The sequence below is a fragment of the Antedon mediterranea genome, chromosome 1, assembly GCF_964355755.1.
Source record: "Antedon mediterranea chromosome 1, ecAntMedi1.1, whole genome shotgun sequence".
Lineage (NCBI taxonomy): Eukaryota > Metazoa > Echinodermata > Crinoidea > Comatulida > Antedonidae > Antedon > Antedon mediterranea.
This window is the reverse complement of record NC_092670.1, coordinates 13087498-13114416: the sequence shown is the minus strand read 5'-3', so window position 1 is coordinate 13114416 and position 26919 is coordinate 13087498. Positions and strand designations below refer to the sequence as shown.

Below are 26919 nucleotides of genomic sequence, written 5' to 3'. Positions count from 1 at the left end.
TATTTTTTCTGTGGAAATGATTGTGAATTAAATTCTAAACTTTTAGTCTGTTTATTGTCTACGTAATACATTATACAGTATCAGCAATCAAATAAAGTTTTTTTTCATTGTATTGTATAGTGTGAGAAAATTTGGGATATACTTGACTGCATAAGATGCCAGATTAGGAATACAACAGAGTTTGTTCTCACAGAATGCGCGTCTAGCATTGTATTGGAATATTATTAGCATACGGGTGCCTGCTTGACGTATTTTGACAAAACCATTCCGGCACACAGTTTTGTATCATGAAAATAATAAATCAGACGTTGAAATTATATGCACTGGTATTTAAACCTGATCATAGGCCTATGTACTCCGAAGACAACTTACCAAATGAACTTGTATATAGAAGAAGGTCCAGTTCTTTCACTTTTGAACACAGTACCCAATTGAAAACAGACATGGTACTTGAAATATATATTTTGAATACAAACATTACAAGTATTAATCGTATTATATCACAATATACGAATTAATTATAAATGAATTATCTTCAGTGTCAAAGGTCAAATGAATGAGTGATTGTATAATTTAGCAAAACCAATCTGTTTCATAACATTGAATTGCAACAAAAAAGATATGTACAATTGCCATATATAGTTGTTCTTTCTCTTTTCTTGTATTTGGTTCTAAATGTGAACCATAGTATGAACTCTTTGCAAGTACATTAGTATTCCTTTGCTTCATATATCTGATTGCCATTGCTTGGTCTGTATCTCATTCCACTTTGAACATTAGTCATGACGTTTTTTAAAGTACAGTAGTATACTTCAACTTTGAACCTTAATAAGACCGCTTTGCAAGTACAGTAGTATACTTCAACTTTGAACCTTAATAAGACCGCTTTGCAAGTACAGTAGTATACTTCAACTTTGAACCTTAATATGACCTCTTTGCAAGTACAGTAGTATACTTCAACTTTTAACCTTAATATGACCTCTTTGCAAGTACAGTAGTATACTTCAACTTTGAACCTTAATATGACCTCTTTGCAAGTACAGTAGTATACTTCAACTTTGAACCTTAATATGACCTCTTTGCAAGTACAGTAGTATACTTCAACTTTGAACCTTAATATGACCTCTTTGCAAGTACAGTAGTATACTTCAACTTTGAACCTTAATATGACCTCTTTGCAAGTACAGTAGTATACTTCAACTTTGAACCTTAATATGACCTCTTTGCAAGTACAGTAGTATACTTCAACTTTGAACCTTAATAAGACCGCTTTGCAAGTACAGTAGTATACTTCAACTTTGAACCTTAATATGACCTCTTTGCAAGTACAGTAGTATACTTCAACTTTGAACCTTAATATGACCTCTTTGCAAGTACAGTAGTATACTTCAACTTTGAACCTTAATATGACCTCTTTGCAAGTACAGTAGTATACTTCAACTTTGAACCTTAATATGACCTCTTTGCAAGTACAGTAGTATACTTCAACTTTGAACCTTAATATGACCTCTTTGCAAGTACAGTAGTATACTTCAACTTTGAACCTTAATATGACCTCTTTGCAAGTACAGTAGTATACTTCAACTTTGAACCTTAATAAGACCGCTTTGCAAGTACAGTAGTATACTTTAACTTTGAACCTTAATATGACCTCTTTGCAAGTACAGTAGTATACTTCAACTTTGAACCTTAATATGACCTCTTTGAAAGTACAGTAGTATACTTCAACTTTGAACCTTAATATGACCTCTTTGCAAGTACAGTAGTATTCTTTTCACTATGATCTTCTCTTTGTTACCTCTTCATGTTCTTCAACTTTGAACATTAGTATGACATCTTTGCAAGTATTCCTTTCCTATTTGACCTTTGTGCAAGTTCAGTATATCATCTCATTTGTATTACTGAATCTTACCTTTTTAGGTCCTGTGTCTTCTCCTGAAGAACTACTTTCCATATCAAGGCTTGATTGTATTAAAGCAAACTCTCTTTTAAATTGTTGCGTTTTTATTTGATGTGTTTATTTTGATTTCTTTGCCTTGGATTTGCCTTTTGCAGCAGCCTTGCCTTTTGATGACGTTGCTTTACCCTTTGTTTCTACTTTCTACAAACCAATCAGAATTGAAAAATATAAATCAAAAGCAAGGTGAAAAAACCCAAACATTTTACAACAAAGTACATTTTTAATTGGAATAACTGGTGATGGTACTGATTTGTATAAGTAGACTAAATTTGTACAAAAAAAATCACATTTCATCCATCCACATTTTATTAGTTATCCGCAATGTCTGCGTGTAACTCCTTGTTTATGTTTAGACTTGCGCCTGCTTTTGTTATGCTAATGAGCCAGACAAGCCCAATCTGCACATGCTCACAATCGTCTCAGATGATGATGATGGAGTGATCCATAATAAATCTACATACCTTAACACTTGAAATTGATGAGATATCATCATCACTTTCCGCCTCATCTGCTTCATCACTATCACCATCTAATGGGTTTGATTTCTGCTTCCCTTTTTTCTTTTTGAAATCGCCGCTAGAATGGGGCAATAGGTGAGAGCCCTGGTTGTAAGTTCGTGTGAAAGCACTTTTAACCTAGAAAGCAGTAAAAATAAATCACCATAATACTCAAGCAAGAAACTATATGCAATGAAAATGAATAACTGTTTACTGTCAATAAAAGAAAATAAATTCTGCACACAAATACTAAATAACATACACTTGACTGCACAACTTCACACTTTTATAACACATAACTTTAATTTCACGCAGAATATTGGTATCGTTAAGGGGTCTGGCTGATTCTGTTATGTAGGAGCATGACCCTCTGAGATAGAAAACCATCACCATATAGGTATGATTCAGGTTTTATTACTGGAACTGAGAAAAGTGCTATAGAGGCACAATATTTGGTCATAAAAATCTAGATACTAGCCATGGAGAGGATTTGAACCATTGACCTTCAGATTGATTGATAGATACCCCACAATAAAAACTATAGGCAACACAATTTAGCAAACCTTTGATGGAACTTGGCTCCAAGGGTCAAAGTTCCCAAATTGGCTGACCTCTAATAAACTGTTCATATCATCGCGATTCAGGTCATAATCATCCAAAAGTTGAATGACCTCTGGTACACCCTGATTCGCTCTTTGAAGGAGTGGCTGTGTAAGCCTTGTGCTTAGGTGAGGGCAGTATGCAAGGTTGATATCTTGTAAGCTTGCTGATGTTCTGGGTTAAAATAGACTTTGAATTAAAAATTGAGTATTCATTTATAATAATTTGATTGGCTTTGCGTGACACATGACGCTTCACCTTCCAGTGTGAACTGAACTTAGATACCCTAAATAAAGAGAATGGTAGACTTACGTAAGCCTCATATGCTGTTGTAGTTCCTGTAGCAATCGATAGTTCTTGTTTCGTGTTGAGTTCTTGCCGAGCCAGCTGGGAAAATTTACCATGTGACTCATAAAGCCTTGCATATATTCACCAGGAAGAACACTTGCAAAAAATGCCTGTTATAAAAAAAGGGCAAACAATAAAATACAAAAAAAAAAAAACCAGAATGCATCTACAGAGAGTTGTGCAATTGTGGTCAGAAAAATAATAACATTATCTTAGAAAATTATTCATTTGAAGTTATTTTAAACTTACCTGCGTTGGTAAAAGGTTCCATGAATTCCTTGACCTGATTGATTTTTCAATAAGATCACTGTAACATAGACTATCTGCAGTTTTACTAAGTAGGTCAAGGTGCATCTTTTTATCGGATCTGAAATTGCCAGAAATATATTTACAATTCTACATCATGTACAAATACGAACCCCATCCATGACAAAACAGGATGATTAAAAACATTTTTCATTTAATGTGAAAATTGTCTTTTCCTTTCTTCAGTTACTTGATCCCGAGACTGTTTCATTTCATCTATTCATTTAGCATCCATTCAAAAATACATTTAAAAAACATAAAGAAAAAATACAAACAATTGGAATATTAAAATTGAATAAAACCAAAGTGAATGGGGTCCATTGCAAGAGAAATCGGAGATGTGAAAGTGAACAAGGATCATAAGAAAAGCATATGGAAATGTGAAAGGCATAATAAAAAAATCACATAGAAAATGTTAAAAAGGAAAGTACAATAAAAAAAATATAAAGTGAAGAGCAACAATATCATAAAACCGGAAAATATAAAATCAGATAGGAATATCAACGATAAGATACTTTCTTAATTTAATTTTAAAAATAGAGTGATTATTGATGGATTTTAGATCATTGGAAAGAGCATTCTGTTAGCCAATATTTTTGTAGATCAAAATGTAATAGACATTGACACATAACATTTAAAGTCATATACAACAATAATGTGATACTTACTTTCCCTTTTCAGGAACAATACTTATATAGTTTTCTTGGACAAACAATGGACCCATTGAATAATCGTGAAAGAACAAGCTTATCTTGTCTTGTAAACTCATCTTACTTCTCTCAACTCCAGAAACAAAAACTCTACGTACAACTTCAAACGGACCCTGAAAAAAAATCAAACTTATTCATCAAGCTTTTCGACTGCTGTGTGTATAAACTTAATATTGGTCCTGTGTTCATTCTGAACCTATACTAGGGGAATGAGCTGTTGAGAGCTCATTGTACCAAGCCTAGATCTGCATTATGTGGCAAGGTGATCAGTTCCTTTCCACGCTGCCTTATCCCTTCTAGTATTTGTCAACCATGTACTCATTTACAGCTTAAAGACTTAGGAACTTGTATATTATCAGGCTTGGGAACTTGTATATTATCAGGCTTGAACTTGGGTCTTTCTGTATTTTTATTTTATTTATTTATTCAAGATCAAACAGTGTATAAAAAAAAACACCAATACAGATTCTCCATAACATATACATTTGATTTACATAAAAAAGAATAAGGAAATTTATATATTATTAAAAATATCGATGTAAGGAAACATTTGAACTAAATAATTATATGATTGAGCAACCAGACAAAAAATACCGTTTATGATAGCAAAGTATCTTACCAGGTGTAATTTTAACTATTGGTAATGGCAAAAGCCAAAGAGTACTCACTAGTTTCATATCCTTCTTTGCATTGTTTGCATCGGACGACAGTTGTTCTTGGCTTAGGCTCTTCTGTCCAGCTGTCCACATACTTAAGTTATGAAGTACCTGTATAAAGTAGAAGTATTATTCATGCTAAAGTATGGTAACAACATTTTAAATAAAATAAGAAACATACTGTACATGTACATGAATGAAATGAATGAAATGTTGTGCCACTATAGATCAGTTTCATGCATTTCACTTGGCAGCAGTTCTTGAAGCAAACACCATACCATGGTCTCTCCAATTGTCTATTCAATCTTATCTCCATTACTTTGCACAAATCTGTCCAGCTAGGAGACTAGGCTGTCCTCCTTTATTTACAAACTCTGGATACATACCTGCCTTATATCCTGATTGGAGGCGATGATAATCTCATCCATTGATTGGGGTGGGATTTTAATTCCTTCCTTGCATGCTACCGACATCATTGCTGCCTACAAATAAAACCCAAACAGTTTGTGTGATAGTGTAGACAAAGCTAGAAAATACCAGAAATATTGTAACATTATGTACATACAATGAAACAATAGTACAAGGAAAGAATAAAATTAATTTACTGACCTTTATTTGTTTGACCTGTGGCCTTTGAAATCGTAAGTCAAAGCAATGATTGGCCAGTGACCTAATCTTTTGGTGCATTCTATCATTGCACATACAGATAATTGGAATTCTGGAGTTCTTTATGAGTTGAATTAATTCCTAAAATGATATAATAAAGAGATAAAACAAAATTATTTAGTTTTAGTTTAGTTTCAGTGATAGGAATGTTATCATAATATATATGAGCAACTTCTTATAATGAGGACTAGATAGTTATGCCACTGTTTTGAATGAAATGAAATTATTATTTACATACATCGTCTGTGTCAGTCTTTTAAATAATACTATTACGTACAAACCTCTACACTCAATCATATGGCAGTAAAGCTTACAGAATACTGTATGATACCATGGAGAAATAAGACATAACTTATTTCTCCATGATGATACTTAGCAACAATGGAACACACCTGCATGCCTCCCCTGTCTTCGTTGCCAGCCATCCCGTCCACTTCATCCATAATTAAACAATGTTTTTGATTCTTGATTGCTGTGTTGGGATTCATCATTGATGTGATATCCTGGTTGTTTAACAGCTCTGCAACAACTGTCTGCAAGCTTTTCTTGCTTCTGGTATCACTGGCATTGAATTCAACAAATGAGAACCCAACTTCCTGAAAATAAGTAGATGACTTGCTTTTTAAGAGTACCTAACTTATTAAAAATGATTGTGCAATACTTCAAACCAAAATTCAATGTTAATACAAATACAAATACACCGAATATTTTAAATGTCCCAAAAATGTTTTCATATAGCAACCAACCAACTTCTTATGAATTTTAAATTGTTGTTTACCTTGCAAACCAGTGTAGCTGTTGTAGTTTTTCCGATTCCAGGAGGGCCCGACAGTAAAGCAGCTTTTTGCCCAGCTCCAGTGTCACGATTGCACTTGCCTACAAAAACCAGGAGTGAGCATTCAAATGAGAATTTGTTGAGGCCATTCTTTTAAACTTGTCGTCATTAATTAACAGCTAAACATTCTTTAAACCAGACACATAGAGCAAACATTTGACTTGCATTGTGGGTAGTCCAAATTATAACTAACCTTTCAACTTGCCACTTGCATTATGGGTATTCCACTGTTTCAACCAACTCATCAGCTTCTTTACATGACTCCTATCACCATGTTGGCCAATGATCTGTTTGACAGTCTTTGGTTTGTATTTATCAACCCACATCAATGATGGTTCTGGAGAGGCGTCCATTGGCAACTGACTCTCTGTTAGAGAATGCTGGGAATCCATTGATTGGTTTGTCATCAACTCTGAATACGGTGCGTTTAATTGGCTGAGTGTGGCAGAACTTTGCGAGAGCTGGGAATCTGATTGGCTGGAAGCTCCCATCTGTGCATCTTCACTTATAAATTGATTCTCTTCTGTTGGAGACTCCGGGATAACCTTTGCAGGCTAGAATGAAAAATCCAAGAATTAACTGTTTTGATAACTTTTAGAACGGATGTTCATATGTGTTGGTAAAATAACAATTGAAAATTTTGATCTCAACGCTAACAAAATTAACCTTCCAAATGTTTATAACCAAAAGATTGTACTTAGGTCCTACTACAGTACTATACTTTTCATTATTATAATTATTCAATTATTATTCCAACTAGAGTAAAAATGGTACACAATTCTAAAAATAGAGACAGCAAATCAAAATGATTTTTTTAAAGACTTTTTACAACTGCTGAGTAAAGCTGATTTTCCACTAGTCAAATTTGTTCGTGCAAATTGAAAGCGTCATGGTAATGCTATGCGCATGCGTATTCGAGTTTCTGTCTGTCATACTTCCTTCTTCAACGAATTCTAGTTCATTTGATTTTTCGCTTCAGCGAAAATTACTATGAGTTATGACGGTTTCATGAGCACTCATGCGAATTTAAATGCTCAGCAACAACGCGAGAAACATGAATGTCGCAGCTATTCGCTCATGTAGTGGAAAGAGAGTAGGGGATTCTCGGCTTCAAAGTATCTGCCTAACATGTACAGTATATAACATACTGTATATTCTACAATGTGGTTCCATACACAGCGTATTTATACAGAAATATTATTGTTACCACACCTTGACACAGCCTTTCTTTCCAGGTCTTGTGCGAATAAGCTCAAACAAATCATCTTCTGAAAGCTGCGTAATTCCTAGTTCTTGGGCCTAAAAATAAATAAAGATGAAAGAAAGAATAAGGTAAACAATCAAAAAATCTGAAAATTTGAGTAAAAAAAAACTTTATTCAGACAAATATACCTAAATTAGGTTAGAAGTTAAACAGTTTAGTTGAAGCATCCAAAATCCGCAATATTTTCCTATGAATATAAATCTGACTTTACCTTTTCTTGTTTTTTCTCGCCTGCACCACGACCCGTCACAAGATATGTAGTTTTCTTGCTAACACCTGTGGTGACCTTACCACCATGACGCTTGATGAGTTCGACGGCATCTTCTTTCTCAATGGAATCGAGAACGCCAGTGATCACAAATGTACAGTTATCAAGACATCCTGCTTCTCCCTGTAAGAATAAATACATTATTATTATAACTTTGCACTGATTACTAGCTGCATTATGGGAGTATGTTTCCATACATGGTTGATCCTAAAAATGACTGAGGTAATACTGTTCAGCGTTTATAGGTTTAACAACATTAGGCGCTATATAAATCCAGGATATTATTATTATTCTTATACTGAAAAATCTCATAATTATTATGAAAACTAGAAAATTACATTTTGGCGTCAGGATGTATGTATTTCTTTCAGCATAAATAAAGTTTGTTTGTATTTTCTACTACTTTTATTGTATTGTCAAAAAAATGCCCTTTACCTCTGGAATCTCTTTAGTGCCAAGAGCTTGAGGCCCTTCTCGATTCAAGTATGAAAAATATTGAGGATTTGCTTTACGTTTGCCGTCTTTAGGCGTCTTTGGTGGCGTAGTCTCCACAACTTTTGGGGTATTATCCTTTTTGCTGGTGAATTCCAACTTGCTTTTCGGAGTTTGTGTTTTCTTTTTTGGTGTTTTTCTTGAAGGTGTTTTGGTGTTCGTTGTTGTCTTTGATGGTGTTTTCTTGGTTGAAGTTTTATTTTCAGATGGTGTAGAACTTCGTTTACTAGTTGATTTCTATAGATAGAACAAGCAAAGAAAATTTGTTAATAAAACATTATAACATAATTTAAAAGCACAACCAAGTTTATCTAGACTATCATTACGAAAAAGGGAAATATTAAAAACAGGATGCTGATGATAGCAACAAGTCACAGGTCAATGGACATGGGTCAATGGACATGGGTCAATGGACATGGGTCAATGGACATGGTAGACATGGGTCAATATCAATCAAGCTTGGTAGTAAAATGATCATATAAATTGACACACACTGTGCCAACTGTGTTTGGACCATTTAATTTAATCTTATCTTCTACATACAGTGTGTTTTGATGATTTTATTGATCTAGAAGTATATTGACCTTATTATCTGGTGTTTCTTGGACAACTTCTTTGGATGCAAGTTTCCGGGGCGATAACCTCTTGACAGGAGGCGTGTCCTCAACAAGTGTTTTTATCATCTTTAATGAAAGCTTGCTTGATAGTTTCTTTCCTGGAAAGTAGACAATTATTCAATGGTAGTTTGTTTTAAATTGCAGTACAACTAACTATGCTAAAATAATCACAGTCGTAATGAATTTATCAATTGAACATTGGTATTATACGGCAAGCATTATTTCAGCTCTTCATGTATTAAATACGATAAAAGTAAATCACTACGTTAATTACTGAAGTGATTAACTAAAACTATTAATGTTGTTTTGAGGGACAATACATCTTTATGTACCATTTGTAGATTTGTCAGTAGGGGCTGGGCTTCCTCTTGGGCTTCTTCTAGGTGAACTCATCTCATCCAACTTTATTACCTTTCTCTAATGAAACAAGAAACATTATTTTAATTCTTTTTAATATTTATATTCTTTATATAATATAAACTAAATAGTTTATACTTCTTCATACTGCAGTCTAGTTACTTATATTTCATCAACTAATGTTAGTTGTTGCTACCTTTTTAGGTGTCAGCTCTTTATCAATTTGTAACAATGTTTTTTTAAAGTCTTCATCTTCATGAACACTTTCTGATGGTGACTTCATGTTATTGTTGTCTAGCGGTATCTATCAAAAAAGAAAAATGTAATTTAAACAAATTAGCAAAAAATAGAGAAAGAAACTGTCATCAACTAATGTTTAGTACAGTTGTACCGTAGATACATATATAAAGGCATATATTTTGCAGGTCTTTTGATGCTTGGAAATGAGATCCACTCGCCTATCACGCTAATATAATATGCTGAGTCCGATTTACAGCGTACTTTTACACATTAAGATACAAAACAGTACATATAAATAAATTATAAATGTTAGTAATGACAACATCAAAGAGGCGTAATATCTATAGCGCTAAAGAATACATACTTGTGGTTTTCTTTCCTTCTTAGCCGACCTATGTATAGGTCCTGAGCCAAAGAAGTCATTGACTGTAGTTGCTTTCATTGGAGATACTTTCTTTGTTGGTTCCTTCTTAACTTTAACACCGTTTCCTAAGCAAAAAATAAAAATTTGAAATTGGAGAGGTCAAAAAATGATACCTAGCAATATGTACAGTAACATAGATTAACAATTTTGTCAGGTTTCAAAGTTGGGTCTTTCATTCAAAAGTGGAATGAGCTACCAATTAAAATTAAAGAAAACTTTGCACCCTTGAAAACAAATTATTCTCATGTCACTTTTCATACATCATAATCATAGAATCAATGAAGACGAAGGGGAAGACAAAAACACAAGAGGGGCAATACTGTATCATATCTTATACAGGAACAGGTTGGTCTAGGACAGCACAGAACAGAATGGCAGAGGCTTAAAGAGCGCTACAAGATGATGTAGTTGAGTTTCTGGGTTCCATACAATTTACTGTCATTTTTAATTACTGTAATTCGTTTCCGGAATTTGTCATATACCAAATCAATTAACTTATTGATTGAGATTAGGCCTTACCTTTAACTTTTTTGGTTGGCGATACAACGTCATCTTCTGAATTATCGGAATCTGACACTATGCTGAGTTTCTTTGATTTCGATTTACTTTGTTTAATACCCGAACCATCGGTCCTTTTTCTCTTGCTAGCCCCATTTGTTTTGCTCTGTGAGGTAGTCTTCGAGGAAACAGGCCTGAAAAAGCTTCTGATATCACTCTAAAATAAAAGGTATATGGGGGAAAAATGAGTTGATTTATGAGGCATCAAATATGCCGTCAATCAATACGTTACTTTAATTTATTTAGTTTAACTAATAAATACTAGGCCTAGCCTAGGCCTATCTAATAATTAATGTTCTAATTATTAATAATAATAGGCCTACTGTCATGCCTAGATAAGACTCAGGTTGTATACAGTAGTATTAGTAGACTAATATAACCAGGGAATTTTCATAAGGGAAATCCCTACGTTTGCTCTATAATTAATAAGTATAACACGAAGCAGGTCAGAACATGCAAAATGAAATAGGTAAGTCTTGACTTTTAAGACACGTACGTAGTCGTAGTAGGCCTATATGGCTATGCTTCGGCCTAACCTTTAGGCCTAGGCCCTAGGCCTAAATTAAATTACTGAATGTCATATTACTTTCAACTCCCATATGACCTAACATTTACAAAATTTATGACTCACTTAATCTAAATTCTGGCTAAATTTTAACTAATATCAACGCTAACTTAGTAAATTAAGCTCATAAACACACCATGTTTGATGCAAATTCTCACACATCTCTTGTTATTTATTGCGCGCGGGATACATAAACTAAAACGCATGCGCAAACTAAATTTCACGCCTGAACAGTTTCATGCTGCCAACAAAAGAAAGATGGCTGCGCCCATGAAAGTTTTGCTTGGAATGAAGGATGAAGTTTTAATTACCAATAATTCGAACTTTTTAACAAATAAAATAGGAGGAATTCCGGTACTTTAAAATATGTTTTGATTGTTATTATTCGTAATATATGTTTTTACACTAGACCCGGGCTAGGCTTAGGCGGACGTCTTGTTTGTTGTGGAATGTGGCACCCCATCACCACTACCTGCCTTCGATATGCCTACTCTCTAGGTTCGGAGTCGTTTCGACCGTATAAAGTAGCGATTAACCTGGAATTACAGACTTCACTTCATTTCATTCATACAGTACTACTACTCTAGCTAGTAAATATAGTACCAGTGTATTGAAAATTTAAATATTATATTGTCTCCCTGAAAAAATAATGTTAAAATTTGTTTTTCCATGGGTTTTGTTAATTATGATTATTCATTCATTCAATGTTTTATTTCGGAATCTCTGTTAATAGTTAATCACTTTGACCAAAAATTGGATCGAAGAAAGTTTATTTAGCGGAAAAATTCTAATTTAAAATAATAATATACTACTAGCCTAGGCTAGGTCTAGTCAGATTGACCTACCTGGAAGTCAATGGGTTTTTGTTTGGTTTAATTTAACCAATTTTTATTTTTACATTTTGTTTATACCACCAATGAGAAGAGAAGTGATTAACTTGACATTAAAACTGCAAAATGGCCTATTTGGTATTCTGTAGTTCAATCTTCAGTTTTCATGTAGTAGCTAGGTAATGCAGTGTCAGGTATCAGTAAACTGTCTTATATTATTAATATTATATGTACTAATGTGTTTTTTTTATCTTGCTTATGTTAGGATTGGATTTATCCCAACAATCTGCCCAACCCTTTATGCAAGCTCTGTGGCGCAACACTGTATCTTATCAGTCAAGTATACTGCCCTCTTGAGGGTTCAAAGTATTATCGCACACTCTATGTTTTTGCTTGTGCTAATCCATCTTGTTGGAATCAAAATGGCAGGTAATGATTTTAATTTGAAATTGCATATTGTACATTTCATGACAGTATAAAAAAAAATGCAAGATTTTGACAGAAAATATTCCATTTTTTTCCCTATTGAAAGGAGGATGTGCAACCACTGTATCATGTGCAAACTGAAGAATATTAAGATAAGAAACATATTATTTTGTTTTAGTGTGCTTCATATTGATGGATGTTGCTTTATTTTTCTTTAGTTGGCATGTTTTGCGATCTCAGAAGTTAGTTACGCAAGTAGCAAAGAAACCTGAACCAAAGGTGGAAAACGTTGTAATGTCTTCTAATGACTGGTGCGATGATACTGAGGATTGGGGTAATGAAAATGACAATTGGGATGCGAGTACCGATGACTGGGGACAAGAAAATGCTACATGTGAGGATATGTTGAGCTTGCAAGTAGAGATCCACAAAGAAGAAACCAAATTAGATATATCAGAACAATCAAGTCTTTCTGTTGTTAAAACTAAAGATTCAGATGAATTTTCAAAACAAATGTTTGATTTAAAATTAAATGAGAACCCTGTGAAATTTGCTTCATTTTATATGAACGTTTTTGCGGAACCTACAGAAAATGAGCATGTTGTGAGTGAACATGAACGAAGACTTTTGAAGGAATATGAGCAGAGGGAGGGATTAGACACAATGGAATGGTATGAAAGTTCAAATGATAGAAGGTAAAGTCAAAACTGTAGTACACATTTCATGGTGCAAAAAAAAACTTCCATTATTTACCTTTAAAGTGATACATGTATTTTGTTTCTTTAAACCATTTATATTCTTTTAGCTACTGTACTTTTTTCTGTGTCTTTTAGGAAAAATACTTCCAAGAATGAAAAGTATGAGAAAATTTCTGCGACACATGGAGATCAAGTGTTTGAAAAATTTCTGAAGAGAACAAGATTATGTCCTGTACAATGCCTGAGGTATGTATGACAATCACAGAGAAGTGCAGTTAAAATGTGTGTATGCACATGGCTAAAACCAAAGAAGATTATTACTATTTAAGTATAATATGTATACTACAAGCATTGACCACTTACCCACAACTTGTGCATTTAAAGCCTAAATATCACTAGCATAATTGGTAGTGTAAAATATTTGAAAATCATAAGGACATTTTCTAAACTTCTTTACAGATATAGTTGGGATGGTAGTCCTCTGTACATCAGGAAGCCACAGCAGACACCTTTACACCAAGAACGTTGTCAGTACTGTGGCAGCAAAATGACCTTTGAACTTCAGTTGATGCCAGCTCTAGTTCAAATGTTAAAGGATAAATTAAATGTGGGTACGACTGTAGAGTTCGGAGTAGTATTAGTGTACACATGCAATGAAAGCTGTTGGAACGATGGCGTCACTGCATGTCGGGAAGAGGTTGCCATTGTGCAATCAGATCCAGACCAAGACTTGTTTAAATCAAAACAATTTGAGTAATTGATGACAGTAGCACACACATTTCTGTAGGGTTTTTTTCTTTCTGAAAAATACACCTTTAGTTTGTATACTGGCTATTAGATATTATTGGCATCAGTTAAATACAGTCAACTCTTTCAATACTGGACACCCTTGGGCTGGTCCTATTATTGCATGTGAAAAAGACAGACTTTCTGAGCCAGCAATGTCATTATGAAAGCATTTGTGAAATTTCACAGAGACCAGTTTTAGCAAAGGCCAATTATACAATGAAAAAAAAACAAATAATTCAAAGCATAAACATGGTTTGTGTTTGTTGACAGACTGATTTACTGACCAAAATATGTTCCTATACTGACAAGCAATGCAGTAAGTCTGTCACATCAATAAAATATAGAGATATGATGACTAATAATGCAATAATAAAATATTTGTGATATGTATATTTTGATAGTCTTTAATCGTCTAGTCTTTTAGACAGATAAACTCGTCACTCACAGTGAACAATAAATATTGATATTTTAGATTGCATAAAGTATATAATAAACATCAAGAATACATTTTTAAACACACATCACAAATAGTATGCAACCATTTGGTACAGAAAAAAATATTAATATCTTTAAAAAATATGAACGTATTAAAAATAATTTAATAGTGATGGTTATAGTTTAGTAATTTGTAACAATTAAAATGTTACCACCGATTTCAATAAATATTGTTATAACTTTCAATTTGCATACAATTAAAATAAAAAAGTTTATTTTTGAAAAGATATTTCAGCAGTGATAATGCAATAATGTATCATAAATTTAGACCTAAAATTAATCTGTGCTCTTATATATTTATATACCTTAAAACAAAATAATTTATATTACAAAGAAGCACACGTGCAACTATAGAACTCTATATTATTCTATATCTCTATATTCAAACATAAAATACACACACACATGTACAGTAAAATGGGTTAAACCATTTTGCAATAGGGATGTTTTATACACATTATAAAGCACATACACTTTCACAGGGAAAGACTGGAAAATATTTGTTGCTTTCTAATCAGTTCTTCAATCCTTGGATTAATTGTACAGATACAAAATCAATCCATTAATATATTACGTAATCATTGGTAAAACTTGCAGTCAAATTTATCATGATTTACCACAAGCAAAACTCACTTCGTACGTATAAAACTTGGTTTTGGTACTATTTTGCGTTGCAACAAGATTCACAACTGTACACCACTTACAGGATAGCAAAAGCAGTAAAATGCAGCAATAACTTAGGTTATCCACATCAAAGGGATAACCTATTTAAATGTACACTAGAAAAGCCTAAAGATCACTTCCTTTCTTTTTACTTGAACCTTGACAACCTGTAAGTTACATGTAGCCGATGGATCACTTTCCAGTAAACCTCAACAATCAAGTTATTGAGCTATTGGTAGGCCAGAGATCATTTCCTTTCATATGACCAGAACCTCAAGAGGCTCAAGTTCTTGAGCTACTGGTAGTGCTTCCATTCATGCTACCCTCCAAATCCAGGTATTTTTTCAATTCTGCCTCCAATTCATATTCGCATTGATCTTCATCTGGGCCCTCTGCTGGTGGACCAGAGTCAACAGCTAGTTGAGAAGAACAAATATTTCAATTAATAACACTTATAATTAAAGAAGAATACATTGATGAAAATTATGTTTTAAAACAGAAGAAAATGAATTTTGTTTTAGAAAATGGGTGTTACTGTTGGTGAAAAAATTATGTTTTCATTGTCGATGGGAAAAAGTTTTTGTATAGAAAATTATGTTCTTTTATGCATGAAAAATTTGAGGTTATAGTGTTTGATGGTGTCAATATTGATGAAGGTATGTTAAATAATCCGTTACGAAGAATTCCGTAATATTCATGTACTCCCTGGTTTTCATTAAAAAATAACAATCGCACAAACTTGCTGAAGCGATGCAAGGATTGTGATAAACAAAACACAATTAAAAATACTGTACAATGGCAATATGTATACACGTACAAAAAAAAGAACAAAATAAAACAAGTTTAGTTGTAGTAAAGCCTCTTTTCCATTAGAGAATATATCCGCGCGAATCACACATTCCTGAGTTATGATTGGTTGCGTTTTATCACGTCACAAAAAGTAGATGAAAATATTTAATACACATGGGCATTAATCAACACATTCGATGCATGTGAATAAATTTGGCTAGTGAAAAACCGGCTTTAGATACGAAATTAACATACAATATCAACATGCACTTAAAAAAGTACATAATACATTATTATTTGCGGACCAACATGCTAATGTTCTTTACATTTTGAAATTAAAAGTTAATAGCAACACAATAGTATTATTTGAAGAGAAGCAAAAGTCATATTATAAACAGTAACAAAAAAATACAATGAATTTAAAATTAGTTGTTAGTATTGGATGATTAGTGTGCAGTTAGTCCATGTATCTAACCTAAAACTTGTAGGAAAGCGCCATCAACGTTAATAGCTGAGATGACGTTGGTATTGTTTTTGTAACTCTAGTAGATCACCATCGTCAACATCAATGTAACGGTCAGCTAGGGAAATTGAGTTGGGAATAACTCCTGGAAATAAAATGCCAGCATACGTAACAAAAAGTAATTTACAGCTCCAATCGCACTGGACTAGTTTACTAGGCTTTTCTTATTTTTATTTTAAGATATGGTGTAAAGGTTTTTCATTAACTGTTATTTTTTTGGGAATAATCACGTCACATCACATTATTTACTTGACATAAAGTTTAGGCCATGTTATCCAATTCAGAGCACATTTTACTGCACAAGGCAATTTCCAAATAAATATTGGGTTCGTTAATTGTTCTCATGCATCAATTTACAGCAGTACTGGTCATTCAACCATTAACAACAGTACTGGTCAGTCTTCTATTCAAAGAAGTACTGGTCAGTCATACATTCACCACAGGACTGGTCAGTCTTCTATTCAACGCAGTACTGGACAGTCATACATTCACGACAGTACTGGTCAGTCATCCACTCAAAGCACTACTGATAAAAAAGTGCAACTGACTACAGTCACTATTTTAGAATTGAAAAAAGTAACAAAGCATATGCGATTGGAGCTTTATCAAACGTTGTGTTTAAAAAACAACAAGAAGCATAGTTTTTAAAACAACTTAACAAATGCCTTTTGAACATATCACTTACTGTCGTGTGGTAAAACCTCTTCCCATTTGTATTGGCTTATATCAATTGGTAAATTAATCCATTCATGTTTCTCAAGTTGGTCTATGGTACATCGCCACTCAGGCTCAGGGTGAAGCAGACGTTCTATCACATTAAAAAGCTCTATGAAATATTTTGAAAAAAACAAAGTAAATCATGTTATTTTACAGACAAAATGAAACAAGATTAATGGAAATGAATTAATGATAGAATTTTATACATGAAAAACAACAAAAAAGGGACAAACTACAACAGAAAGAACGTGTCATTGAAGAGAAGAGTAAAACAAAGGAGATAAAGTGTGAATTATGATTACAACATCAAGAACGTACCTCTAGATACATCAAATGGAGGGTTAAGGATTGCCTGTATCGTTTCCTCAATATCATAAAACGGATTCTCGCCATAGACTAGAGTGTAAAGGGTTACTCCTAATGCCCACATCTCTAACTCTGGTCCTCGATATCTGTCAAAAAAATATCAGATAATAAAAATGAAATAGTGTATTGAAACAATTTGATATTATCAAGCTATAATAGAATGGAAAAATTGGCACTGTCCTCCAGTGCTGGATTTTTTTTTAAACTCCACTTTTAAAGTCCATCACAAGATTTAGTCAGAAGAGGAGAATATAAAATAAAGAAAAAATAGTCTATCAGCTAACAACACCACAATCTCTACCAATAACTATTTAATAAATATTTACTAACCAAAAGAGCGAACTTACTTGTTTCCCATTAAAACTTCCGGAGAGCAGTATTCCAATGTGCCACAAAATGTCGAGAAGAGTTTTTCGGGAATGAGATACGCAGAAGAGCCAAAGTCTATAATCTTAACTTCAAACTGCTCGTTGAGTATCATATTCTCGTCTTTAATGTCTCGATGAACAATGTTCTGTCGATGTAAGTATGCTACTCCAGCAACAACCTGGTATAAAGTGACATGTTAGTAAAATAAACATTTTAAAAGTAAACAAAAAATATTTATATTTGAATTGTTAGGGAAAAATCTCTTAAATTCACCAAATGTAATACATAATGTTATATATATAGTTTCATATATAAATTACCTTAATCATGAACAATGGACCCAAGGCCTACTGTTTAATCAGAAAAATGAGGTGATGGAACTAAATCCTATAACCTATCCAAGGTGGCACATGTACAATATAGGTTCCTATTCGTACATTCTCAATCTCAGGCCCATTTCTTTATCATACACCATTTAATTTATGTGATATCCTCATAGGGGTTATAAGAATAGTATAATAAGATTTCAAAATATAAAAGATATTCTTACTTGTCTGAAGATGTAACTGGCCAAAGGTTCGTCTAAGTTTGGTCGCTTGTCAATGAATTCAAACAGGTCCATGCCTGATCCATGCTTTTTCATTATCATTTGGAAAAAAATATCGTTTTCAAAAAATTCCACAACCTATAAGAAACAAAAAAGAATGTTTATTAAAGTGCACACTATGTTTAATGAAAATATTTTTTTATGAATAGCATTGTAACCAAGTGACACCGACAGAAAGTTCAAAGTTGAAATATAAACCCTCTTCTTAGCATATTGTTTTGCAATCTTTCAATAAAGTAATAATTTTAAAGGAATCTCTAGTACTTACAGACACAATATTTCTATGGTCTAATTTCATAAGTAAAGACAACTCCATTGGAACTCGTCCATAGTCTGTGTCTTCAACCCAATTTTCCTTCAAAATCTTGTGTTTTCGTATAAATTTCACAACAACCTACATGAATAAACAAGAAATTATGAGTAATTGAAACAGAAACACCCCCTAAAAATTCCATGTCTTATTCAAAAATCAAAAACATTGCATACAAATTCCAATTAAGTTTAGTTTAGTTTACCATTTCGTCATCACTTTTTCTGGTAGCCATCTTGACAAATCCGAATGCTCCTTTACCGATGCATATCGTTGTTTCATACTTTTCATTATACTGCCCTCTGCCAGGATCTTGCTCCTCGTCTATGTCAGACATATCATTAGCCTTTGCTGCAGCTGTAAGGGCCTAAAAGATGAAAAAAAAAGAACTTGAAAAAAGCAGTAATGTTATAATTAACCTAATAGAAAATTATAGATCTGCCTAGTTGAAAGTAAGTCTGCCATACCAGGGCAACTTGGTGAAAGAGGAAGTAAGGTAGGATTCTGGATTTTAGGCCTCATAATTGTATTCATTCTCTTCTTTGACAAAAACTGGGTGGGTAGTAGGATAAAGTCACACAAATTTATTTTAACTAGTTTGACAAAAAAAGTGTAATGTGCTCAAATATGGTAGTGATATGACATCATCATGTTCATAAATGGGCACATCACATTTTTTTTGTCACATAAAGTTTGATAGTGTAGACAGATCTTTATACAAATAATGAAAAGAGTTTAATGAATCCTCCTATTAAACACATTCATTATTTGCTAAAGTATCATTTTTTTTAAATCACTACACTGTTACCATTGAATCAAATGACAAAGACGTTAAGGGCTTTGGCTGTGGAGTAGAGAATAGACAGCTCTATTTAGGTGTGTTATAAAGTTAAATGTACCTCTCCAAAGCTACGATGACTCTGAGAGGCATTAAAGGTACTGTTAAAACTTGACGCAAATGTTAAATTGGATATATGTCGCCCTCCTTCACCAGGATCAGATGGGTCACGTGACAGCCAAATGCAATACAAGGTGTTGCCATCATCTAGTGAAATCTTCTTGATTGAAAATAAAATTCCTAGTAAAAAAAAAAAAATTTAATTTGTCACATTCTGTTTCCTTCATTAGCAACTTTATGTGATTTAGAAAATAAGCATTGCATTGTCATTCACCAATCCATCCAACAATTTTTCTACTTTTTGTGAGGCAAGAAAGTGCGCAACCAATCAGAGCTCAGGAAATCAGTATAAAAGTGCCTCTGACCCTTGTATATACAGTTTCCTTACTCACCAATGTATGATCCATCTTTATGTCGACCCTGTCCTATAAAACTACCCTCTGGTATAGATGATGTCATCGACACTGTTGAAGCAAACCGCGCATTCTTATGTGATGGCGTTGATGTCACATGAAAAGAATCTACATCATCAATTTCAGTGTTTATATTACAATTGTTAACGTTATCGTCGGCAAAGCTAACACGAGACTGTGCACGCTCTAGAGGTGGAGGTGCAGAGGTTGTCGCAGCTTCTGGTTGGTCGGCGGTGACCACATCTTGATGGGTCGTACGAAGGCTTTTGTCATTGGCAATAACATCTGGTTCCTGCAGCGACTTCTTTTGGGTATCTTCCACTGCTGCGTGTCCTCGTGGAGTCACCTCTCTAGCAGTTAGCACTTGTGAGTGTTCATCGCTAAAATCAACATCTGCATCAGCTGGTGGTTCTATATTTAGAGCCTCCATTTTATTATGTTGTTCGACAAGACTTTTACTTAGTGGTGATATAATTATCGTAGAGGGCGCATTAAGTAGCTCAGCTGTGGATGAAAGCGTTCTATTACGACATGTTTCATCCGTGTTATTCATAGAAGTCTTAGATTCATCTGAATTCCTTGAGGACAATCTACGCTCTCGGGGTCCAAAACTATTACGTTTCTCGCTTCCGACTAGATTAAACACATCATCTTTATCTAATAGGTGTAGGTCCCCCGTTGATGAACATGGACTGATCGATCCTGGTATACTGTGTATATTAACCTCCATACTGGTAATGCTACCAGGGGGTGTCGCTCCTTGACTTATCTTTCTATCAGACATAGGACTTCCAAGTGGTGACACTGACGGAGGTGTACGTAGCAGGTCAGCGGTGCATGCACTTTCTGGTCGGTTAAATGAAGCCCGATCAACACTCAAATCATTAATTTTCTGAGCCTCTCGTAGTAAATCAGTTGTTGAGGGTCTGCATGGAAATTTAATAAATATATTTGATATAAATGTGTACAAGTAAAAGACCAATTACATGTTTTGTTGCTTATTTATAAATTGCTATTATAGATTCTATACACATCACCTAAAGGCAACTTAGACAGCATCGTACGAAACATCCCGACCAGACGAGTGGTATTGAGATAACGTCGGGTGTAGTTTTTAGGTCGTCGGAAGAATATTAAAATTGTTTTATTTTTTCCAAAAATACCAGAATTTTATATAGTATCCATCACCTATTAAGTAAATAACAATAATTGATACCTTTCAGGTTGACCAGACAAGCGTAGCTGATTTAAGGCTTGTGAGATATTGTCAGTACCACTCTTGTCAAATGGACCATCATCTGAAAAAAAACAATATAATGCATTCAATTTGAACAAGAATGGAGCCTATGAACCAAAAACTGCAACTATCTGTAGTATTTCACTATTAAGTCAATAAATATTTATTCAAATTTTATTAAAATAAATAAACGAAATTCACAGTAAAATATTTTTGCTTACAAAATATAGATAGTTTTAATAGAAAAAATAGTTTAATTAAAATTGCCTATTCAACAACAACAAAATTAAAAATTACACAGAGGGAAAATATATTTTTAAATCCCATTCACAAGAATTTGTTATAACTTGTCATCTTAAGTGTCATGAAGTATTATAATATACTTTAAAACATACCATCATCCTGTCTAGATTGCCTACTGTGTGCTCTGGAACTGGTAGGATGAAAGACTACACCACCCCCGGGGTCATCATCATCAAATGGGGGTAAGGGCATTGAACTATCATCAATAATATCCAAATGGTCAAAGAATTCTGGAATTAGGTTGGTAATGTGCTGGAGAGGTAAAGCAAAATTATAAATTATTATATTATATTATATTTTATTCAAGATATTTAACTGCATTTGAGACCTGGCTTGATTATGTTTAGTAGGTGAATAAATTGGAAAATACAGGACCTTTGGTTTGGAAGGTGAACAATTCTATATAACTCCACCCCAAGATACACCCCATTTATAAAAAGAGAAGGTCTAGAAAGATAACAAATGTTGCCTACTTTGCCAACAAGTTCATGTTTTGGGAAGCCAAACAGCATGAGTGAGAAATTATGATTGACACTGTGAATGGTACCATTATCCAGCACACTCAACATTCCACTGATGTTGGCTAACACCCAGATTGTTGCTTGGTAACATTGAGAAGCTCCAGATGATGACAAACCTAGAAATTCAAGTGGTATATGAACACTACTTTACCATCCAAACATCCAAATCGATTTATCTTAATAGTATTTGGTTTAATGTTTGCACAACTGTGACGTAACTTTTACTACGTAAGAGTAGGGCACATATCTGACCAATTACTCAACTCCCTGACGCAAGCTTAATACAATTTTAATGGTATTGTAATTCATTTCTTGTAGCATGTACAGTATTGTTCTGAATACCTAAAATAGATTTTGCCAGGGTAAGTCAATGATCACAGGAATATGACTTGAGAAACAGAAAAAAAAAGGATTGTTTTTCATACTTATTATTAATTTATGGTCGTTTTGGTTACTAATTAAATATGTCGATAATTATACAAAATATAAATGTACCAATGGGTAAAGAGATTGAGGTATTATAACCTTCATACTGTACCTGTATTACTAGTCTCTGTAAAGTTTGGGAATGTGTTAGATTGTGACGTTGACATTGGCGTTCCATAGTTCACAGCCATTGAAGCATTACAAGATGTAGAGCCTGTATGTGGTAGAAAGCATTTGTATGTATATAAAATGGATTTTGAAGATTAGAAAAATAAAAAAGTTGGGTGACGGAATTGCAACATTTTATAAGCAAATTAAGATTAAAATTCCAAGATAGGTAACTAAATCTTAAGCGCAGGTAGCTAAACTCCAAGTGTATCGTTAGGTGACTAAAGTTTATTCCATGCATAGGTAACTAAAGTGTATGTAGGTAAACTCTATAGCATAGATGTATAAAGCAGATGAGTTTAAATGTAGGTGACTAAACTCAATTTCAAGCATAGGTGAAAAAAGTGTAGGTGACTAATTTCTAAGCAAAGGTGCTTAAATTCCAATTGTGGCAAATACATTAAAATAATGATGATGTAGAAGGAAAGGATTTTAGTTGAGCAAGAATGAACTAAAGTACCTGACGTCGATGATGTTAATTCTTGGCTGTTAAGGGCAGATTGAGGCTTGGCTGCCTCCACTACGTCAGGCAGTGGTAACTGCATTGTTGGAATAGGCTTAAGAAGAGCACTCAAAGGGAACGTAGAGCCATCTTTAGTTCTTCCAGTCAGCCTTTGTTTTCTTATTTCCTGCCGAATGCATTCATAAAATTGACATGGTAAACACATTTATTGTTTGAAGTGTTGTATGGTGAAATATAGAGTTTGCGGTACACAATGTATATTACTTCTGAAAAGAACTGTTGAGTTTCTCGACACAGTTAACTCTTTCATTTCAATACCGGACACCCTTGGGTTCCAGATTCTGAATGTGTTTTTAATGGTAAAAAAGAATTTGGAACCCATTTGGATGTCAATAATTATATAGCTTTTAGGAGAGTTTCCGGATTTCAGATCTCAATTTTAGCCCAAAACAAATACTATATCTACCAATTCTAATTATTCTTTTTCTTTATTCTTCATGTTTTCTCGTCGGTTTCCTTTTCAGATTTACGGTAGAAACACAATTGACTAAGAGTTTCAGGGGACAAGACGACAGAAGTAATTATGCGCAAACAAAGTGTAAAGCTCTGTCTACACTATCAAACTATAGTGCCCAAATATGGTAGTGATATGACATCATCATGTCCATATATGGGCACAACACAGTGTAGACAGAGCTAATAAAGCTATTCCCCATAAACCCAGTATAAGCAACAACTTTCTATACCTAATACCAAGCATAAGCAAACATGACATTAGGGAGGTTTCGCAACCTTACGAATACGATAACGAAAACGAATACATCACGCATTTGTGAAACTTTTGAGCTCATCCCCATTTCATATTCGTAAAGCGTTTTCGTGTTGACGAATATCACCAGTCATATTCGTAACTACAAAACGAGTATAGTTTTTGATCTATTTTGCATTTGAATCAGGAATGCTTCATGGTTATAATATATTTATAGATTTATTTAAAGTAATTAATACTAAATTAATTTACTAAAATGCCAGGTCAATGTTGATAAATAGCAGTTTTTAAAGTCCTCACTCGCTTTGATGTTACGCTAGGACTAGGCAGCCAAGCACCAAGCAACACGTACCTGCGCTTCGCTCAAATTTACCGCAGTCATATTTTGGATGGCGCCCTCAATATTTCGTTTTTATTGATTTACGAAAACGAATACGTGTGCGTGACGTATCCGTTTTCGTTATCGTAAGATTGCGAAACCTCTCTAATAGAATAAACAGTACATACAGTACCTTCGGTAATTTACAATCTGCATCAGGCAGAATGAATGATGGTATTAACTGCTTAATGTTCATTCCAATCAAGTCTGAATCTGATGAGTAAGCGTGAATGTAAGCTAGTTGGCTGTCAGCTGACAAAATACAACCCTACAACAAGTATCAACGAAATATTTTTTCATTTGATTTCTCATTTGTTCCAATTTAATTTGTATTGATAAATAAAATAATAATGCATCACTATAACTACATGAGATAAGGCATAAAGTGAACTAAATCACATTTAATAAACAAAAACACAATATAGCAAAATATTAAATGAATATAATAATTTGTCAAATGTTTGAAAATTTCCAAATAATTAAATAGAAAACTAGCACTACAGCAGTAACTGGAGTAAACAAGCATTGCAATGATCCCTACTTACAGAGGCATCAATGGTGGCTACTGCAGACTCCTTGTCCACTGGTTCCATGACAACCAGACATCTAGGGTCTGCATCGTTCGTTATCTTCTTGATCCATACAGATACTGGTAATATAAGCCCATTGCAATCTATAGCATCCATCTACAATCAAAATCACAGTAGAATGCAATTAGAATCCTTCATTTGGGACATCCAAATAATCATTAAGGGGACACTTTACTGTGAAACAAATTAGGGAGCAATACTAAAAAGTTACTTTACACAGAGTCACATAGGGTTAGGTTAGACTTATGGTACATGATGTATGAAACATGTGATACATATGTGACACTGTATTACAGAGTTTGCCTATTACTATTATATACAACAAATTACCGTATAGATCTCTAATGAAAAAAAGTGAGATGTTATGGCAGACACTGTAAACCATCAGATAGGTAATATGCCAAGAGAAATTTAGCAACAAATGTTTTTTATTTTTATTGAAGTTTGTGACATCAATAAGATTTTTATGTTATTTCTCATGTGGAAAGGTAATATTTACGACAATTGTCTTTTCTAATTCTATAAATAAAATAAGTTTATAAACCCTGCCTAAAACTTTGAGTCATTTTTTATAAGCAGGACGAGGCTATAATACTCAAGTCATTATTAAAGGAAATGATTCATAATATTGCATATTGCTTTATTGTTAATGTGATGAAATTAATATGTTTATTTCATTCTAGACATGATAAATTATGAATGTAGCTTTCTTGTATGTTTTGTATTTATTCTATTAATGAGAGCCGCAGGGCATTAACTCTCTTCTGAGAGTTGAAAGGTCACAAATTTCAAATAAACACAAAATAAAATGTAATTCTCTACCAGAGGAACTCAAATTATTAATGTTATGTCTTGTTTTAAGTTTAAATTACATGAATACCTTGTTTCTACTATCATTGTTAAATTACTGCATTCGTTAAGTTAAATGCCTTTTTTGCTAATTATCATATTGTTTATTTACATGTTTCTTTAACCTTACCTTAATTAAATAATGTTGCCTGGACCCCACATTTTAAGGCTTAAGCATCCAGTGGGGTACCCCTTTTCTCAATTATTATCTCATTTTAGGAAATGTTATCTGTACTTTGTTTTTACTTGAGAAATAAAATTTATAATTGATTGATTGATAAAAAAAAAGAAAAAAAAGATGAGGTTATCTGCCGAATTAAGTTTGCTTGCAGACATCCTACCATTTTGTCATCAGTGGATTCCATGTTCAAGTAAAGAGAGTAATATTCATTCAAAAAGACTATTTGAAATTAAAGAAAACTTTATAGTTTAAATTTCATTCACATATATTACATTTTTATTCAAACATTATTATGGAATATTCTAGAAATTCATTTTTTTTTCCGAACATTGATGAAAAGCAATCATCCCGTCTTCTTAATAATTATGTAGGTAATTATTTCTCTTTTCAATATTAATTTAATGTTAATGGTCTAATGTTTTAATAAAATAATATGTTATTACAGTTTCTATTTTTATATTCTGAAATATATTTAGAAACAACTGTAAAGCTGTATCAATATTTTCAAGTATTACTGTATTCCGACGTTTATTTTTAGTTCAGTAAATTATACCTTGTTCTCAGTGGTACATTAAAAAGCCCATTTAGAAAAGAAATGCACACACATGCCAATGGCAGAATATTATACCTGTTGTTTGAGGGAATTGACACAGAATACAGCGTTAAAAATTAAGGTCTAGACTTTTTATTAGTAATAAAACACAGTTTGTTGTAAAGACTGTAAATTTTCGTATTAAGGTAATATGATAATTTCATTTAAAGAAGAGGTAAAGGCTG

General features: G+C 33.3%; 3 protein-coding genes across 6 annotated transcripts in view; 1 reads left to right on the top strand and 2 right to left on the bottom strand.

Annotated features, from left to right (window-relative positions):
- Positions 1 to 1770: 1770 nt before the first annotated feature.
- On the bottom strand, positions 1771 to 11127 carry LOC140041739 (replication factor C subunit 1-like). The gene is made up of 21 exons (XM_072087654.1): positions 11122 to 11127; positions 10760 to 10955; positions 10181 to 10305; positions 9773 to 9880; positions 9552 to 9636; positions 9187 to 9317; positions 8546 to 8839; positions 8054 to 8233; positions 7791 to 7877; positions 6772 to 7132; positions 6522 to 6619; positions 6136 to 6339; positions 5687 to 5824; positions 5464 to 5559; positions 5090 to 5188; positions 4380 to 4534; positions 3655 to 3772; positions 3370 to 3515; positions 3021 to 3231; positions 2422 to 2595; positions 1771 to 2101 (listed from the first exon to the last, which is right to left on the bottom strand). The coding sequence occupies exons 1-21, from the start codon at positions 11125 to 11127 to the stop codon at positions 2018 to 2020; spliced, it is 3096 nt and encodes a 1031-aa protein (XP_071943755.1). The 3' UTR covers positions 1771 to 2017.
- A 490-nt stretch (positions 11128 to 11617) lies between these two features.
- On the top strand, positions 11618 to 14386 carry LOC140057246 (programmed cell death protein 2-like). The gene is made up of 5 exons (XM_072102819.1): positions 11618 to 11717; positions 12459 to 12622; positions 12838 to 13314; positions 13453 to 13563; positions 13777 to 14386. The coding sequence occupies exons 1-5, from the start codon at positions 11622 to 11624 to the stop codon at positions 14072 to 14074; spliced, it is 1146 nt and encodes a 381-aa protein (XP_071958920.1). The 5' UTR covers positions 11618 to 11621; the 3' UTR covers positions 14075 to 14386.
- A 127-nt stretch (positions 14387 to 14513) lies between these two features.
- LOC140057221 (PAS domain-containing serine/threonine-protein kinase-like) overlaps positions 14514 to 26919 on the bottom strand; it is a 30624-nt gene continuing 18218 nt past the window's right edge. For 2 of the 4 annotated variants that reach the window (XM_072102786.1, XM_072102801.1), the window contains 16 exons: positions 25068 to 25208; positions 24656 to 24790; positions 23372 to 23540; positions 22856 to 22957; positions 22270 to 22433; positions 21889 to 22048; positions 21473 to 21554; positions 20236 to 21182; positions 19845 to 20023; positions 19151 to 19312; positions 18904 to 19029; positions 18579 to 18713; positions 18007 to 18206; positions 17612 to 17745; positions 17262 to 17402; positions 14514 to 15680 (listed from right to left, as the gene is read on the bottom strand). In XM_072102786.1, the coding sequence (XP_071958887.1) occupies positions 15547 to 15680; positions 17262 to 17402; positions 17612 to 17745; positions 18007 to 18206; positions 18579 to 18713; positions 18904 to 19029; positions 19151 to 19312; positions 19845 to 20023; positions 20236 to 21182; positions 21473 to 21554; positions 21889 to 22048; positions 22270 to 22433; positions 22856 to 22957; positions 23372 to 23540; positions 24656 to 24790; positions 25068 to 25208 (3111 nt within the window). In that variant the 3' untranslated portion in view covers positions 14514 to 15546. Of the gene's footprint in view, positions 15681 to 16528; positions 16662 to 17261; positions 17403 to 17611; positions 17746 to 18006; positions 18207 to 18578; positions 18714 to 18903; positions 19030 to 19150; positions 19313 to 19844; positions 20024 to 20235; positions 21183 to 21472; positions 21555 to 21888; positions 22049 to 22269; positions 22434 to 22855; positions 22958 to 23371; positions 23541 to 24655; positions 24791 to 25067; positions 25209 to 26919 lie in introns of all 4 variants that reach the window. The other 2 variants (XM_072102795.1, XM_072102809.1) reach the window with 2 other exon arrangements.

What these genes read in the sequence shown, in the direction of transcription:
- LOC140041739 (XM_072087654.1), bottom strand. An exon ending in AAGACAGGGGAGGCATGCAG is followed by an intron (nt 5,825 to 6,135) that starts GTGTGTTCCATT and finishes ATATCATTTTAG; the next exon opens with GAATTAATTCAACTCATAAA. An exon ending in GGAGCCAAGTTCCATCAAAG is followed by an intron (nt 2,596 to 3,020) that starts GTTTGCTAAATT and finishes ACTGCTTTCTAG; the next exon opens with GTTAAAAGTGCTTTCACACG.
- LOC140057246 (XM_072102819.1), top strand. Translation starts at nt 11,622, where the DNA reads ATGGCTGCGCCCATGAAAGTTTTGCTTGGAATGAAGGATGAAGTTTTA. An exon ending in ATAAAATAGGAGGAATTCCG is followed by an intron (nt 11,718 to 12,458) that starts GTACTTTAAAAT and finishes TGCTTATGTTAG; the next exon opens with GATTGGATTTATCCCAACAA. An exon ending in GAAAGTTCAAATGATAGAAG is followed by an intron (nt 13,315 to 13,452) that starts GTAAAGTCAAAA and finishes TGTGTCTTTTAG; the next exon opens with GAAAAATACTTCCAAGAATG.